The 18,610-nt window shown below is 33.2% G+C and overlaps 1 protein-coding gene across 1 annotated transcript in view; it reads right to left on the bottom strand.

The window, feature by feature from the left end:
* Window positions 1-351: 351 nt before the first annotated feature.
* Window positions 352-18,610, bottom strand: part of LOC136025278 (paired box protein Pax-2-A-like) — a 37,398-nt gene continuing 19,139 nt past the window's right edge. Inside the window, exons 4-6 of the mRNA XM_065701159.1 lie at window positions 9,516-9,884; window positions 4,805-5,145; window positions 352-1,109 (exon numbers count right to left, since the gene is read on the bottom strand). Of these exons, the coding sequence (XP_065557231.1) occupies window positions 981-1,109; window positions 4,805-5,145; window positions 9,516-9,884 (839 nt within the window). The 3' untranslated portion in view covers window positions 352-980. The remainder of the gene's footprint in view (window positions 1,110-4,804; window positions 5,146-9,515; window positions 9,885-18,610) is intronic.

Here is an 18,610-nt window from a genome sequence, read left to right as displayed (position 1 = left end):
ATTGGAAATTTGAACAGCAAAACTCTTGAATATTTTTGGCTCACTTAAGAAGTAGATTCCTCATTATATTCTAAATTAAACTTTTACTTTTAAAATTTCGTTTACCGTACACGGGAAAAACACGAGAACCGTACACGTAAATGGTTTTGTAGCATATTGGTATAGAACTATAGTTTATAATAATTGTCTAGTATAATAAAAGGTTTTACCAGTAAGCTAGTTTTTTAAAGGAAAAGTAAGTTCTTAATGACATGTAGGCTGATAGCTGACTAGAAAAATAACCTTGCTAGAGCCCAAGCGACTGGCAACTTGTCGTAAAAATTGAGAATTAATTAAAAAAGCAGACTGACGTAGGAAAACAGTACATTTATTTATCATAAGCAATATAAACAACAGATCTGTACAAACAAACTGATTATCACTGGATCACAGACAATGCACCGAAAATTTGTTAGAAAATTCCAACGTGAAAGATTAGTGTCAAAGAAAAATAGATTAGAACAAACAACTGCTCTCAATATCTGGCACAACAAAGTCAGGTTCTTGAAAGGTCCCACAGCACAAGCTTATATCTTACACTAAAGTCTTGTCCTTCTCGAAAAAACTCAACGTTGTTTGGGTTAGTTTTGCTTCTCATCTTTTGGTTATCAACCGTCCAATATTGATTGATGATCATCAATTTGTGAAGCAAGGCTTACAGAATAGTGTGTATAATCGAGCGGGGTATCATACCCTTAAAAGTTTCCCAACTGTTACTTATTTTCTTAATTATTTTCTGAACAGAATTCCTTATTTTCTTCTATCTTAACGAGATGTAAGCACCTTCTCAGCTGACGCATGACATATTGTTCGACTGACATGTGAAAGAGTCTGTAAGGCCTCACTTGAGAGTTCATTGAAGTCGATGTGCTTCCACCCATGTTCATTCTTTGGCGTTCCGCTTTTCTTGAATATAGTGTGCTTCAAATAATAGCGCTGGTCTAATCTTCAGACTTTTTCTGCTCACTTTCAGTGCTATTTTGGGAGGAGGCTAACCATGGTTGCCATCTGACGAACGGATGATCCCACGGGCGGACTAAATGGGCAGCATTTGATTCTTCTTGGTTAGCCTTGTTATGAAAGAAAAAATAAATAGATTAAAGGAGATGTTAGAAAGAGCTAGCCTGCAAAATAGTGAATGACTTGACAAGATTTCACTTCATGCAACATAATTTTATTCAAGAATAAACACATATTACGGTGCTGTCTTACCGCGTCTCTTCTGTCCATTATGTAACCTAATTCCTATTGATGCTTGCGACTGTTGCTGCTGCTACTACTATTATAGGGTCTTCTCAGCGTTTCTCAAAGAAATTCTGTTTCTACTTCTGAGTGGGCACGAAGTTTTCACTGTATCGGACCCCCCTGGGGCTCGTTAGTTTGAGTTTTGTTTATATGTATATACCACTACTAAAACACTACAGAAACAAGCCGCCTGAGGCCAAAGCAGCTACAAAAGTTCCTCCTCGATCCCAATTTATTGAAAGCATATACTTTTACACCATCCCAAGAAGTTCCCATTCTCCTTGAATCTTTCCTTATTAGATCTTCCCACCTTATTTGGAGAATAAGTGCTTTTTGTGAGGCACTAAACGGTTTGCCGACAAAACAATCGGTCGTCCTTCATCCGATGGCCGGTGTTTAAACCCTCGCTCCCAGGAAATAGCCTCCCAAAAAATACAATCCTGGAAAATACCCCCCTTCCCGGAAAATACCCCCGTGTAAATTCAGGCTTTCCAATTTGGAGAATTTTATTTAAGTTTTTTTTTCCGTAGGGGGAAGGATTCTTTGTACTTGTGTTTTATACGCCACTCATTCAAGTTTCCGCCGTGTAAAACTAAAAAAAAACGGTTTCTTCGTTAGTTTCTTTCAGCTTAGCGGGAGACAAGAAAAAGACAAGTGACAGAATAGATGGAAAATATATAGTTTGGGCTATATATTTGCAGATGAAGGGGGAGGGGGGTAAAGTATTCGGACAGTTTGAAATAGAAATTAATTCTTACTTCCTAATGTGAAGAATAATTGTACCTAACACATTTTACATGCAGACCCGCAATATTATACCCTCCCTCCACTAATGAGCCAATATATATCCAAGATTTGTTTCTAAGGTAACGAAGAAACTAACAAAGAAATCAGTTTGTTCTCGAATTTTGCACAGCGTATACTTAAGTGAGTAACATATAATACAAAAGTGCCGGAATTTCTCACGGAAAGAGATCCAGATTTCCCTGTATTATTTTAAAACGATCTGACATTAAATTAAAAAAAAGTTTTTTCAACTAAAAGTAAAAAGCAACATTTTAAATTAAATATATATTAATTATTTAACTTAAATATACATTTTATTTAAGAATACGGAAGGAGTTGGCCCCTCCCCAAGACCTTGCTCTTTACGCTAAAGTTACGACTTTTTGTCCTAATTCCTTAATAACGATTCCCCAAACACAATGGCCCTTTAATTAGAATAATGAGTTTTGTTTTAAATACTATAAAAATAATTTAGCGTAAAGAGTGAGGTCTTAAGGAGGAGACAACCACTTTCATATACATAATAATTTCGTTTTAAGTTTTGATGTTGCTCATAACTTTCAGTTGAAGAACTTGTTTTTTTTTACTTACTTAGAGATAGTACTTGTTAATGGGAAACATAAGTTTGTTTTTTTTCACAAAAAGTAAAGAGCCTGATTAAACGAAAAATGAGTAGAAATAAAGTCAAATAATCTTCAAAGTAAAGACTATGAAGTGTAATAAAAAAAAAGACACGAAAAATTTTTTTTTTTTTTTTGTGAAAAAGACTATGTCAATAAGAAACCAACAAAAATTAATTTAAAAAAAATTTCACCAAAAAAGTTTGTTAAAGAATGTTTAAGAGCTTCTTTAACCAAAATATGAGTAGATATAAATTCAAATAATTTTCCAAGCGTAGAAATAACACAAATCACCACCAATACATGATTAAACCCAAAATAAACAGAAGTTACAATAAATAACCGAGTCAAACTCAAAACGAGCAAAAATGAACACGGGTAGGGCTGCCAATTCCCATGCCTTCTCAAGACCAGAACATAATTTGCACTTAACTGAAAAAAACGCATCTTAAATTTTTTCACTTTTTTGACCTTAATAAATAAAGAAGTATTCAGACTATAAGTAATCAATATCATCGCATCACAGAACCTTACCATAGTGGTTTCAAACTCCCATCTGAAAAAATTGGAGAATTTTGAAATTTTAGAGAGAATAAGAGTACTTTTTGTATTTTTTTTTTGTCCTTCAGAGGGATAATTGTATCGACCAATTGTCCTAGAAATCGAGAGAGGGCATAATTGGACGGAAATTAAATGTTATAGTGCCTTTTTAAGGTGATCTAAAATTAAGACGACAACTATCCACCTTTCCACCCCGTTTTTTCCCAAAGTCAACTGATAAAAATTTTGTGACAGCTTTTTTGTTCAGCATAATTGAAAGGTCAACAAATATGTCTTTGTGAATGAAGTGGAACCCCTTAGCCTTCGGGGGAAGGGCTGCAAGTTCTGAAACTTGCCTATTGTTTACATATAATAGCCTGTTTGTTATTAGGACGGACACAGATATATTTAAGGGGGGATTTTTTACAGGGACAATTTATTGCTGAGGGGATGTTTCCAAGGGTGAGTTTTCCAGTGGAAGTTTTCCAAGGGAAAAGTTTCATAGCATTCATATACGAAGTTCGTTTTATCTATCTTACTTTCTCTTTAGTGACTTACTTTGACATGTTGAGATGTTATGAAGGAATTATCCGGGTAAAACTTTCAGTGGGGTCTAAATTATCTTGAATATTTTGCTGTAGAGACGGGGGGAGCTATTCCACGGCATAAATTTTTCATTGAGGAATTATCACCTGGTGAAATTTCTCACGTGAAAGTTTCTGCATGGAAAACTTTTCATTGATTGAGGGGGGATTCAAGGGAAAGACATTCCGAATAGGGAGGAGGGATTTCTGTGACACTTGAAAAAAACGATCAGATTAAAAAACAACCGGTATTTTTCAAATAAGTGCATTCTAAAGAGAATTTCTCAGGTGGGACAATCAGCAAGAAATTTTCTGGGGGGATCTTGCTACAAGGACGGAATTGTCTGAGGCTAATTTCTCGACGGGATAGAGACTTTGTATTGGAAGAACTCTCTATGGAGGAGTTTTTTGGGAGAGGGAGAATTTTTTTTGGATAGGGGGTGGATTTCCTGGCATTAATTGGATTACGATCAGGAATTAAAATAAAAAAAAAACTATTTCAACTAAAAGTAGGGAGCAACTTAAAACGACCGCAAATTATTCTGTATATGAAAGGGGCTGTCCCTATCTAAATACCCCACTCTTTGTGCTAAGGTTTGATTTTTCTTCCAATTCTTTAAGAACGACTCGTTCAGCAAAAAGGCCGTTTAATTAGATTCAGAACGTTTTTTAAAGCATTAAAAAAAAAATTCATTTAATACTATAAACGCTTTGGTGGTCAAAGATAACTGTAAGTTTTTTGAAACAAATTTGACTAGCTTTGTACTTAGCGCAACAAAACTTATCATAGTCAAATACAAACACACACACACGAATTAAAAAAAAAAAGAAAAAAAATGTTGACAGATCATTCAAGTATTTAGTACAATATATTTGAGACGATCGCTGTATTTTCCTTGTTGTCAACCTCTACCCTCTATTTTACGGAATTAAATAGACCTGACCTTGAACTGGTTCATATAATGTTCATAAGTAGGGAAATAAAATTACCCTGATTTCCATTTGTGCTTTCATTAGCTTTTCCCGAGCTTGTAAGGCAGGAAGTGTAGTTCTTTCAAATTCTCTCTCAATTTCCTTCATTTGCTCCACCGACAAATTATTCTTTCGAATTTTAGCCGCTTCGCTGTTAAATATTAAATTCTGACTAAAAAGTAAGGGATGTTTCAGGTGAAAGGGAATGGACATTTGAGGTTGTGGGAGTGTTTCTATGTGGGAGCGGTGTGCTGGAGGTGGCCTTTCAGGACTCTTTGAACGACTTCGAGATCGTTCCCGTTTTCTGCTTGAATTTTCAGTCTTAGGCATTGTCCAATGTGATTTACATAATCCCTCATCTGCAAAGAAAATTAATTAATTTATTAATTGGTTAAAATAATAAATAATTAAAATTCATAATTAATTTTTTAACATATCGACTGAGTAAGACTGAATCTTGTTTTTGAAATGAAAATATCCAAAAAATCACGGCGTTTGACTAAACTCGAGGCATTAAAGAATTAGCTGGAGGGGAATTACGGTTTACGTTCCCTGTGAACAAGGAGGAGGGTTTCAGTGTTTGACCTACCCCTCCAAAAAATATGGCTCGTAATAACGTTGCAAAAATAAATACAAACAAATCAAAAAGTTTTGATGTAATTTTTACATTTTTGGTAAAATCTTCCCGCAATAATTTACCCCCCCCCTCCGATCAAAGACGCTGGATACACTCTCACTTGTGAAACATACAATATTACCACAGGCCTACGACGGAGACAAGCATCAAATGGATGAGGTACTAATACCATTGAATCCATTAGCTTCAGATCTATGCATTCACTAAATCAGACCTATGATATGGCCTAGACTTTTCCTGAGAGAGGGATCTAAACTTACTCAAAAACAAGAATATTTTCTTATTTTATATTGTAGTATGAGCATGCATAAGAAGAAAATTAAATAATGAGAAAATGTGAATCGGGCAACTATAATAAAATAAACTTCAAAAATGCTATTTTGAAGATAAAACCTACATCAAAAGTCTTTCAGAGAAATCATTGCGCCTGCATGTTACGGGCAGATGTTTTACTTTCACTAGTTGAGAAAAAACTAAATTATTACCTTATTTTTGGGTTTTAGCAGATTAAATACAAGTTACAACATTTGAATCAATATCTCTGTCAGGATATTATATCAGTTAGCATAAACACATAAAATTAAAACAGCTGTTTAAATAAGCTGTTTAAGCGTTCACAGGGCATATTTTAAGGTTTATGTCACTTGATAATTAGCTTCCATCCTGAACATTAATATTTTGAATATTTATACAGAATTTAATTTCATAGCTTTTATTATAATCATAGCACATTAATAAATTTTAGAAATTCATACGAATTAATCATAATCATGTTATTTCATAATCACTGTTTTATATAAGGCTTCTTTCTTTTGGGCTGTTAGACACAATCTGGTATTTGCCCACGAATAAATTACAGTTCAGTTTGAAAGTTCAAAAGTTTGAAAGTTCAGGCACATGGATTTAAAACAGGTGAAGTTCTAGAAAGAGTTACAAGGTGAATTTTTGCCGATTTCAAGGAGTACCTTCACATTTTTAGAAATAGAATTCATGACGAAAAGAATTTTTAGAAAGAGAATTTTTAGAAAGAGAATTTTTAGAAAGAGAAATTTTTAGAATTTTCATGACGAAAAGAATTTTTAGAAAGAGAATTTTTAGAATGAGAGTTTTTAGAAAGAGAAATTTTTAGAATTTTCATGACGAAAAGAATTTTTAGAAAGAGAATTTTTAGAAAGAGAATTTTTAGAAAGAGAAATTTTTAGAATTTTCATGACGAAAAGAATTTTTAGAAAGAGAATTTTTAGAATGAGAATATATAATTCATGACGGAAAAAGTAGGCACAGTCCTGCTGCAGTTAATGTTAACAACGAATCATCTCACAAAACCAAATGACATCAAAACAGCAGAAATGGGTTAGTTTCTTGATTAAAGAATGGTTTTCACTGTCCTAGCCAAAAGCAATGCTTATAATAATTTTACTAACATTTTTTTTTTTATATGTTTCCAAATCTTTGTTGATGATGATGCGTAATGTCCTTCCGTGTCTGTTAAGTTTCGAACTGACAATTCATTTATCATGATGCTTAGAAGGTCCTTTCCTGATTGTCGACCTCCAATCAAATAACCTTAAATTTGTTGGAAAGTCAAATCCCCGTTGATGATGACTATTAAGCCCTTCAATATCTGTTAAACTTGTGATAGACAAACGTTTATTGATGGTTATCATTAGCATACTTCGACGTCTGTTGATCACAGGGCGGTTCAATATTTATTGACGATGATGCTTAATGTCCTTCCATGTTTCCATATTAACTTTTTATTATTAAATTTAGCGCTGCACATTTCAGTGGACCTTTAATCTCGTATTTTTTTTAGTTGACAATTCAGTTTCCGCAAGTTTGTAGAAAAATGTTAGTAACGATAGGGGAGGCAAAGTGTGCAAAGGGGGAGAAGGTTTTCACGTACTTTTCATGTGCCAACTGATCCATCGCACTGTCACAAAATCTAATAAGCGTATGCTCGTTAGAACTCTTTGCAAAATAGTGCCAACTACGCATGCGTAGATAACTCTACATACTTTCACAAGGTCTAATAAGCGTATGCTCGTTAGAACTTTTTGCGAAAGAGTGCCAACTATGCATGCGTAGATACCTCTACGCACTGTCACAAGGTCTAATAAGCGTATGCTTTACTCTTTGCGAAATAAGGATGCGTAGAGTTATCTCTATTGTTGAATTATCCATTTTTTTTTAGTTTTTCGGCATAGAGCTGTTTCTACAGAAATTAGTTTTTTGGATAATAGACTTCGAAAGGTAAATTTTAGTAAATAATATTTTATCTACTTGACTAACAATCAAGGAGCTCGACGAAAGGGTTCGGAAACACTGAAGATTACCCCCTCTTTCTCTAGAGAAGTTCTGAAAAACTTAGAGGTGTTACCACTCCTACTAATTATTGCTATCGACACTGTTCTTTTTGTTTTTCACAATGTTCTTTTACGATCTTCATAAAAATTAAACTTTTAATTCGCTATTTTGAAAATGTGCACTTAAGCCGTGTTGAAGGTTAAATAATTTTAGATAAGGCGAGGGGGTAAATTGTACAATTAAAAGATACAAAATTTCATTCTGATCAACAAGGCAAATCATTTATCACGGTTGGGATTATTGTACCCCTTAATAATTTGCTTTCGAATGCTAGATGAATTTAAAAAGGAAGACAATTTTTGTCTCTTAGTATTTCTTAATAATGCAAGCCAACTTGTTCAGATAAATCCATTAGCTGTAGAATCTTTAAACTTTTATCTTATTATCCGCTCTCATTTTGAGATTCATTATATTCCCCCCTCCCCTAAAGTATTCTACTGATATTAGTCCCCGTGAAGCAACTTACTATATTATTCAACAATATATTCAATATAGCAGTATAATATTTAAACCAACGAGAACTGTAAAATTTTGTTCGTAAATTTTTAATAATATCAAAAATCTTGCGGTGATGAAGACAGATCTTCTTTAAGAAATTATTTTAATACTTTTCTTATAGGGGAAAGAGTTTGGCGATCTGAGTTTCAAAAAGAAATTTTGTAGACATTATATATTTTTTGAAAATAAACAAATTCATTTACACATAATCACGATAAATAAAAGTTGTAATAGAGATAAATTCTTTTAATAGACCGTGGTACATTTCGCAAGAAATACTAGATTTTCAGTCACAAATCCAAAGACGTAATCAGTTGTAACACTTAAATAATACTTGAAGTATCAAAGTAGTAATACTAGAAATATAGAGTATTTCTTGTAAAATTAATCACTGTCTATTAAAAGAATTTATCCCTATTTAAAATTTAATTTATTGTCGTGGAAAGGCAGTATGGTCTTCGAAATTATCAATACACGACTACATAATCATTAGTGCAAGTTGGACCATATAGAAGCACATATTGCACGTTGCATTACCAGAATGAAATCTTTTATTAGACTGCATGTTATAATTTTCAATTAACTTTATGTACAAATTCTGAAATTTTATCTAATTTCAGGTCAAGAAACGAAGCTATTTTATTGTTTCAGGTGCCGAACCTTATTGAAACATTTTATTATCTTGTCTTTTTCTTATCAAGGCTTCAACATTTCATAGATTGGAATTAGAAGAAGGTGCTAAGGCACAGCAGCTATAAATATTCGCATATAAATTCGTTTCAATGGCCTTATTTTGCTTGGTCCTTTGTCGTATCATAGAGAGAGAGAGAGAGAGATCGGTATTTTTAAAAACTATCGTAGGATAGCTAAATTCAGTTTTTTCACAAAAATCATACATTTAAACAAAAATCACACACTACAACTCAGCATTAAAAACTGATGTGAAAAGAGGCACAAATGAGTTTGCGTATCGATTCGTTCGTACTTTAGGGGGTACAAGTTTATTTCGTAAGATTTTGGACAAGATATATTCGCTTTATTTTCTGGTTCGTGTTTAAGTAGAAACTAAATAGAAACAAACAAAAAACTGTTGAACACGGTGGAGGATATGCCGAAATACTGCTTAACAACAAATGACTGGAAGCCTATTCTGGAAATAAGAAATTCATGTTAATTTTTGAAAGTATAACTAGACAGGTCAAAACCAATAGCCAAAAAAATATATACCTGATTTCTTATCTTTCTCCATAAGAATAGGTGAACTGCTTGAGCCCACTGAAAGGGGTGGAGATGGCTGTGTAGAATTGGCTGATGCAACTGAAGAGGAGCGAATAAGTCCAGGTTGCATTAATGACGAGACACTTCCTTGTGAAACCGACTGTACTAATCCTCCTCCAAAATGTGCCGAATGTATCCCGTGCCATAAAGGAGAAGGCCATGGAAAAGGAATTCCTATGCCGGTTGGACCCGCTGTTGGGTATATGGTTGCATAGCCCGCAGCTCGAGCAAATTCTGCTGCTGCTCTCTCTGCTGCACGGTTGCGCAAAATTCGATTAATGCTGCTCACACTTGGTGCAGTATTTGAGGTGCAAACTCCTATATTTAAAAAGGTTATTTATTACTTAATTGAGAAGACATCAACTCGATTTGAATTCTGATATTATCGCACCCTGTGTTATATCCTACCATGGTGCTATATATTGAACATTGGGCAATACCATAAAAATTAAATTAATGGTAGTTACGTTTTGAGCCTCCTTTTGTCTAAATTCTGTTTTACGGGATTTTGTGCAACTTGATATGGACATTGTAAGAATGAAATCAAATACAATCTCTCCTTTTTACATCTTAAATATATATCCTCTTGGTTAAAAGAATAAATTTACCCGTAAGCATAAATGTTAGCAAATAGTCATTACAGAGACCATTTTAAAAAAAAAGAGTAAAAAACTGAAACAGTCCATTTGGTTGTGTAAGAAAAACCCTGCCGCATGTAATGACCAAAATAACTGAGACTCATATTCTTTGATCCATCCATATAAACAGATTATTCATCTATAGATACCTCATCTCAGTCTGATCAAATATCTTCGCCGAAAATTTTTTAGTCTATATTTTAGAAGGATAAACATTTCTCCTCATTGTTTAAATGCCCTTTTGTTCTACTTTTGATTTAACTTTTATATTGCTGAATATTTTTATTTCAGTATCTGCAGGCAAATGAGAAAGTGGCAAGAAAACGTAGAAGAGAGCTGTACTGCAGCAGCAATTATGCTGTAAAGCAGATAAACTGGAAAGCAGCAAAATCCTGCAGAGGATTTTCTGCAGAAGAACATTTTCGAAAGAAACTACACAAGAAAACCAGGTTAAAACGTGACTATATGTCAATTTTTTTCATTGTAAATAGTCTATTGTAGCAAGTCAATTTCGATATGCCTATCCATTTTTTTAAAGGTAGGATACCCGTTTTGTAGCCGTTAAAGTTGAATCTAACACTACACAAAACCAGCGAACCTCTGAATAAGCTTCCATCAGTATAATTCAAAGGTACCTGAACAGGTGCCTGATACTCATTAATCAAACGTAATAAGGTTTATAATAAAATTAATAATATCAATGACTCAGCGGAATAAAGGGTTTTGAATGCAGTATTCAAAGATGACCTGCACTTTTCTGAAGTTCTATATTACTATAATCAAGAAAATATAAGCACAATCAATGTTAATAAACATCAATGCCTGGGTAAGTTTTTTTGCTTTGATAATCAACAAAGATCAGTTTATTTTCTTACACGTTGCATTTGATGCATTATTAAATGCTATTTAAGCTTACATTCACCAGTAAGTGGCTTATTCTTGATTTTTGATATTGTTCCTAAGGAAACAGGCGAAAATTGAGAAAAGCTGCTCTACTACGAGAAATAAGGAGTATCCGAGGATCTACTGTGTAACTACAAGCAAGAAGTTCTTAAAGTAATTCAATTAAAAAAAATGTATTTTTTAAAACTGAAAGTAAGAAGCGATATTAAAGCTTAAAACAAACATAAATCATTCCGCATATGAAAGGGGCTGTCCCCTCCTCGACGCCCCACTCTTTACGCTAAAGTTTGACCCATTCTCACAACTCTACTTTTTAAAAAATTAAAAAGCTCTAGCGTAAAGAGCGGGGTGTTAAGGAGGGGACAGCACCTGTCATATACGGAATAAATTTTTTCATTATTTTAAAAAGTAGAGTTATAAGAAAGAGTTCAAATCTAGCGTAAAGAGCGGGACGTTAAGGAGGGGACAGCAATTTTCATATACGGAATAAATTTTTTATTGTTTTAAGAAGTAGAGCTGTGAGAAAGATTCAAACCTTAGTATAAAGAGTGGGGCGTTGAGGAAATGGACGGCCTATTTCAAATTCGGGATAATTTCTGTTCGTTTTAAGTTTTAATGTCGCTCCTTATTTACAGTTAAGAAAACTTGTTTTTTTAAGTTAAATTTCTGAACGTTTTTGAATTAATGCAGGTTTTGATTTCGGCTCACCGTATATAAATGGTTAAAACAAAATTTGCATATTAGTCTTACTTTTTTTTGGCTAAATGGCTTTCTCAAAGTTGTGATCGGACGATTTTGAAAAAGGGTTGAGGGAGGGTCCTAGTTACCTTCTAATTTTTTTGGCTGCTTAATAAGGCCACTAGAACTTTTAATTTCTTTCACGAACGTTTTTATTAGTAATAATTATACGTAACTTACAAATTAACCAACATAACGGACTTCTATATTCGTATATTTTTATTACGTATATAACGGGGTTCGCCCCCTCGTCCATACCTCGCTCTTTATGCTGAAGTTCCAATTTTGTTCCAATTCTTTAAGAATGACCCCTGAATCACAAAGGTCGTTTAATTAGAATATATAGCTCTTTTGAACTTACTAGAAATACTTTAGCGTAAAGAACAAGGTATCGAGGAGGGGACGAACCCTCTCATATACGCAATAATTTTTGTTCGTTTTCAGACTTGATGTTGCTCCTTACTTTAAGTTAAAAAAGACTCGCTTTTTTATTTAATTTCTCGTTGTTTTTTTTAATAGCCCTGGAAATTCCAGCGTCCCTTCATGGAAATTCTCTCCCCCATGATAAATTCTTCCACGGAAAGATCCTATCATGTAACCCCCTCCCCCCGACCCACCCAACACCAGAAGAAATATCCCTGAAAACGTAATAACCTTCCTAATAGCCGATAACGTCAAGTAGTTGTAAACAATGGGCTAAGTTCACAACTTAGCATAAGTTCATAAATCCCCCTGAAAACGTCAGTATACTTCTCAATAACCAATAACGTCAGTATACTTCCCAATAATCAATACTATATGTAAACAATGGGCTAAGTTCATAACTTGCAGCCCTTCCCTCAGGGAGTCTGGAGGATTAAGTCGTCCTCAAAGACATAGTTTTTAAGTTTTTCGACTATGCTGAACGAAATGGCTATCAAAAAATTTAGATCCCGCAACTTTAAGAAAAAATAAGTTTGGGAGGGGGCCTCGCTGCTCCCCAATTTTTGTTCACTTGAAAAGGCCACTAAATTTTTTAATTGCCGTTGTAATGAGCCTTCTCGCAACATTCTAGGACCACTGGGTCGATAAAATTACCCCTGGAAAAAAGAACAAAAAACAAAAAAACAAATAATCACGCATCGGTGATCTTTCTTCTGGCAAAAATACAAAATTCCACATTTTTTCAGACAGGAGCTTGAAACCTCTATAGTATAGTTCTCTAATACGCTGAATCTGATGGTGTAATTTTCATTAGGATTCTATTACTGTTAGGGGGTTGTTCCCTTTTTTGAAATATGGTCAATTTTCGCTGACTCGTAACTTTTAATGCGTAAGACTAAACTTAATGAAACTTATACATTTAAAATCAGCATAAAATTTCGATTCTAATGATGTATATTGTTGTCAAAATTCCGCTTTTTAGAGCTTCGGTTACTGTTGAGCCTGGTCACTCCTTACTACAGTTCACTATCACGAACTGTTTGATGCTGCAGCACTAATAGTAAAAAAATAACTGCAAATTTACTATGGGCAATCACTATCATCTTGAAATCAACAGCTTAATACTTAATATGCGTTCATTATTAATTCAATAAGTACATGGAGACTTGAATGAAATAAGAAACTTCTGGGTAGTCAAACTAAATAAAGATTCAACCCTTGAACCAAAAGGACATTAATTAAGATTTTTGTATTGTATAGCGCTTCATTCAGGGGCGTAAATCTAGAAAAATTTGGGGGGGGGGGCAAAATTTATCTTGATTTTTCTAATGAGATACAATAAAAAAGCAATATTGAGCAAGCATAGTAATGAAAAGGAAGTAACAAGCAGCTGACCACCTGCCTTCTTCTCCTTAATTGATACCATTGGGCTAGTTTATAGAATTCTTATACCCTGGTGCCCTACTAATGTATATTAATAGTTTTAAAATGTGTTTAATTTAACTCTGCAATTTATAGTTGTCTTATAAATAGAATTTCAAACAGTTCGTGGAAACGAACTGTAGTAAGGAGCGACCCGGCTCAATAGTAGACGAAACTCTAAAAAACGGAATTTTGATGCTAAAAGATACGTTGAAAAGATCACGCTGATTCTAAATATATAAGTTCAATTAATTTAGTCTTTGTCATAAAAAGTTACAAGCCTGAGAAAATGAGCCTTATTTTGGAAAATAGTGGGAAACATCCCCTAAAAGTCATAGAATCTTAACGAAAATCACACCATCGTATTCGGCGTATCAGAGAACCCTATATATAAAATTTCAAGCTCCTATATAAAAAAAATGTGGAATTTCATATTTTTTGCCAGAAGACAAATCACGGGTGCGGGTTTGTTTGTTTTTTTTCCCAGGGGTCATCGTATCGACAAAGTGGTCCTAGAGTGTTGCAAGAGGGCTCATTCTTACGGAAATGAAAAGATTTAGTCCCCTTTTTAAGTGATCAAGAAAATTAGAGGGCACCTAGGCCCCCTCCCACGCTCATTTCTTTCCAAAAGTCAACGGATTAAAATTTTTAGATAGCCATTTTGTTTCGCATAGTCGAAAACCATAATAACTATGTCTTTGGGAATGACTTACTCCCCCACAATCCCTGGGGGAGGGGCTGCAAGTTACAAACTTTGACCAGTGTTTACCTATAGTAACGGTTATTGGGAAGTGTACAGACGTTTTCAGGGGGATTTTTTGGTTTGGGGGGTGGGGTTGATGGGAGGGGGCTATTTGGGAGGATCTTTCCTTGGAGGAATATGTCATGGGGGAAGAAAAATTCAATGAAAAGGGAGCAGGATTTTCTAGCATTACTATAAAAAAATAATGAAAAAATATACATGAAACGTTTTTTCAATTGAAAGTAAGGAATAGCATTGAAATATAAAACGAACAGAGATTATTACGCATATGAGGGGTTCTAAAAATACTTTAGCATAAAGAGCGAGGTATTTAGGAGGAGATAAATACCTCGCTCTTTATGCTAAAGTATTTTTAGTAATTTCAACTATTTATTCTAAGGCCTTTTTGATTCAGGGGTCATTCTTAAAGAATCGGGACAAAACTTAAGATTTAGTGTAAAGAGCGAGGTATTAACGAGGGTACAAACCCCCTCGTACACAAAATAAAAATATAAGGATATAAAAGTTTGTTGCGTAAGTTAATTCTTAAGTTACGCATATTTTTTACTAATAAAAACGTTCGTTAAAATTTAAAAGTTCTAGTAGCCTTTTTAAGTAACCGAAAATTGGAGGGCAGCTAGGCCTCCTTCACCACCCCTTATTTCTCAAAATTGTCTGATGAAAACTAAGAGAAAGCCATTTAGCCAAAAAAAAATTATATACAAATTTCATTTCAATAATTTATGTGCGGAGAGCCAAAATCAAACATGCATTAATTCAAAAACGTTCAGAAATTAAATAAAAAAACTAGTTTTTTTTAACTGAAATTAAGGAGCGACATTAAAACTTAAAACGAACAGAAATTACTCCGTATATGAAATGGGTTGTCCTCTCCGCAATCCCTCGCTCTTTACGCTAAAGTTTGACTCTTTGCCACGATTCTACTTTTTAAAACAATTAAAAGCTTTAGCGTAAAGAGCGAGGCGTTGAGGAGGGGACAACCCATTTCGTATACGGAGTAATTTCTGTTCGTTTTAAGTTTTAATGTCGCTCCTTACTTTCAGTTAAAAAAACTAGTTTTTTTATTTAATTTCATAATAAAACACTTCTATTACTAAAAAAAAACTAGCAGGAATACAAGTAATAGTCATAATGTCACAATAGTCATAATATTGCTATTATAATAATAATAGTCATAATAGTGATAATGGAAAATAATTGCTAGTTTTATTTACATTTGAGGAGTTTAACTGGAGAGATAAATTTAAACCGGAGCAAATAATCATATTAGAAGCAAAATTATTCAAGAACCTTTTTTTTCAGTTACCATATGTTTTATGTTATAGCATTCCACAAAACAGAATTATTCTGTTTTGTTTACCCAAACATTACCCAAAATGTTTTAAAGCTATGAAATAACCAAATTTTTGAAAAAAAGGAAGTTGTTACAAATATGTTTAACCTCAAAGTTTAAAAGGAATCTAAACTAGTAAACAATAAAACCAGTCTAATTCAACAACTACGTGAAGGGGGGAGGGGTGGTTTATTGTTTTGTGGCAATGGCAGAAGACGTCACTTTGCCTTGGTATAATCTTTTTGGTTACTTAAAAGTACACTCGACCTTTTAGCTTACTTTTGAATTAGTCATAGCCTACCCAATTTTGAAATCTTGGTTCCTCTGGGTGATTCATTCCCATTCCCCTTGGAACTTTGGGCTTTTTGTGATTCTATCCATAATTTGTGAAATTTTTCCACATTTAACTTTGTTTACGTTTTTAAAATCTAATTCTTCTCCCTGCTCATGCAAAAAAAAAAAAAAAAAAAAAAAAAAAAAAAAAAAAAAAAAAAAAAAAAAAAAAAAAAAAGGAGTTCCAGCCGTAACCATATGGTCCAAATAACTTAACCTTGGAAAAATTACATAATATGTTATTATTTGGCATGACAGAGCGTTGAACTTACAAAGTAAGTTTTCTACTCATAAAACAAAAAAAATCAATTCACACTTATTGTTATTGGCTGAGCTATTTTTAATTAATTTTAAATAAGAAAACAGCTGTGGCAGCCATCCTTTGTCTCCTCAAAAAGCTTTCATACATAATTTGCCACGGATTCTTACCAACGTTTCTAGTCAATTAATTGTCTACTGACTGCCCCAAAACTACCTATCAAAAGCCTAATTCGACAAGCACCCAAACCATTTTTCCACTCCTGTTTATCCATGTCATAATTCTTATTGTTTCCAATTTCTGCTCTTCCGAAAAGCAAGCGTTTCGAAACTAGTTACCACTCATTGTGCTTTTTAATACTCTTCTCAGTGATGAATTATAAATACGCGTCATTGATACAAATCAAAACGCATATGAATATCATGGAGTAGTAGTAACTTTGAGACTCTTAATTCATAGCCAGGTAATATGCACAGAAAGGGAGCTCAGAACCCAGACTCCCCAAAATTGTAAATTCGCAAAAATTCTGTGCACATCGTATTCAATTATAAAAAAAAATTACGTCAAAAATTGATTTTACGTGCCTGCTCATAACCAGAATGAGAAATGGGCGAATGAGTTGACGTCAATGAACTTATGATGTCCTAACTAAAAGCCAATGCTTCCTTTACGTCAGCATTTTTTGGGAATAGAAAGAGTTAAGCTTACACTTTTTGTGTCAAAATGAATTAGAAAGAGACACGTTTTTCTCTTGTGAATCTCCATTCACTGATTATATTAGAAACTGATTAGCTCTATTAGATTTGTGAGTACCTTTTGAGCCGAGTCTATAAGATATCGCGATTTTAATAAATTTCATAAGAATGGTATATTTATTGTCTAGGAGGATATGATGGGAGGGGAACTGGGCAAGAAACCTGTCGCTCACTCGCCTGACAACGTTAGAAACAATGCACATTTCTACCCTAAGTGTATTATTTTATAATTTATTTAAGATGTGCAGGAAAAATGCGTATTAATTTAAGGAAATGAACATGAATTTATAACTGTAATTATTTTAAAATATTGTTCATGAATCAAGCTTTGAGGCATACCAGGAGTTCCTAATGCTGTAAATATGTTGTTGTGTCAATTTTTAATTAATCTATTCCTTTGTATTCTTTTTTTCAAATTGTATATCAATGAAGGATAGGGGAAAAGACATGTTGGAGAGTTAGAGGGAGTGCCATCCTCATGGTTTACAGGAAGGATCGCCTCCAAGAAAACTAAATAAAGATAGTCTAAAAATTTGTTTTGTATTTTTGTCATTTTTCTTTGTATTTGATGTATTTTGACCTGTGAAATAAGATCAAATAAGATATTTATTTCAAAAAGATCTCTATCGCAAGCCCTCAAAGGGCTGAATTCGGACTTCGGAGTCGACAAAATACATGGTTGCACTAACAATGCAAAAAAAAACAACGAATAATAAAAATCATAATGAATAATCAATTATGAGTCAATAAATAAACTGTAATAAGCTTATTAAAAAGTTAAAAAGAAAAAAAACGTTCAAACTAAACTTGAACAAAATACAAGTCAGAAAAAAAGGAAGGGGACAAAATAAGGAAATAATACAGAAAAGGACAAGAATATATATATATATATATATATATATATATATATATATATATATATATATATATATATATATATATATATATATATATATATATAATAAATATATATATATATATATATAAATTAAAAGGAACACTAAAAAGAGTCCAAAAAAGATCCAAACAGAATAGTGGATAGAAAGTACTAGGGGGTAAACTCAAGGTGTTTATGAGGGTACCCATGAATCTCTGGTAACCATACGTCTCTAAAATCAAGATGTTTCTTTATCTTTTAGCTCAATCCTAGGGTTTTGAAAAATTTACAATAAAGATTAAGGAAAATACGAGTGATAGAAAGTTTTCTGTGCAAATAAAAATATAATTTAGTGAGGAACTGTTTACTTGAAAATTTTTCTTACTTTAATACCTTACATATTTTTGTTCGCTTCTTCAGAAAAATAGCAGCATATTAAAAAAAAAAATCGCTATTTTAATGTATACCTTTTGTTCATTGGTGTTTGTTTGCACAGCTTGAATTTTATGTTACCTGTGTAAGTTCTAGGTACGTTATTTTCCAGTTTTAAATTAAAAATCATTTGTAAGAGCCAAAATATTAGGAAAAAAATTATACTGA

This window comes from Artemia franciscana, chromosome 3, assembly GCF_032884065.1.
Source record: "Artemia franciscana chromosome 3, ASM3288406v1, whole genome shotgun sequence".
In the NCBI taxonomy this organism is placed as follows: Eukaryota; Metazoa; Arthropoda; class Branchiopoda; order Anostraca; family Artemiidae; genus Artemia; species Artemia franciscana.
This window is presented reverse-complemented; position numbering and strand designations above follow the sequence as displayed.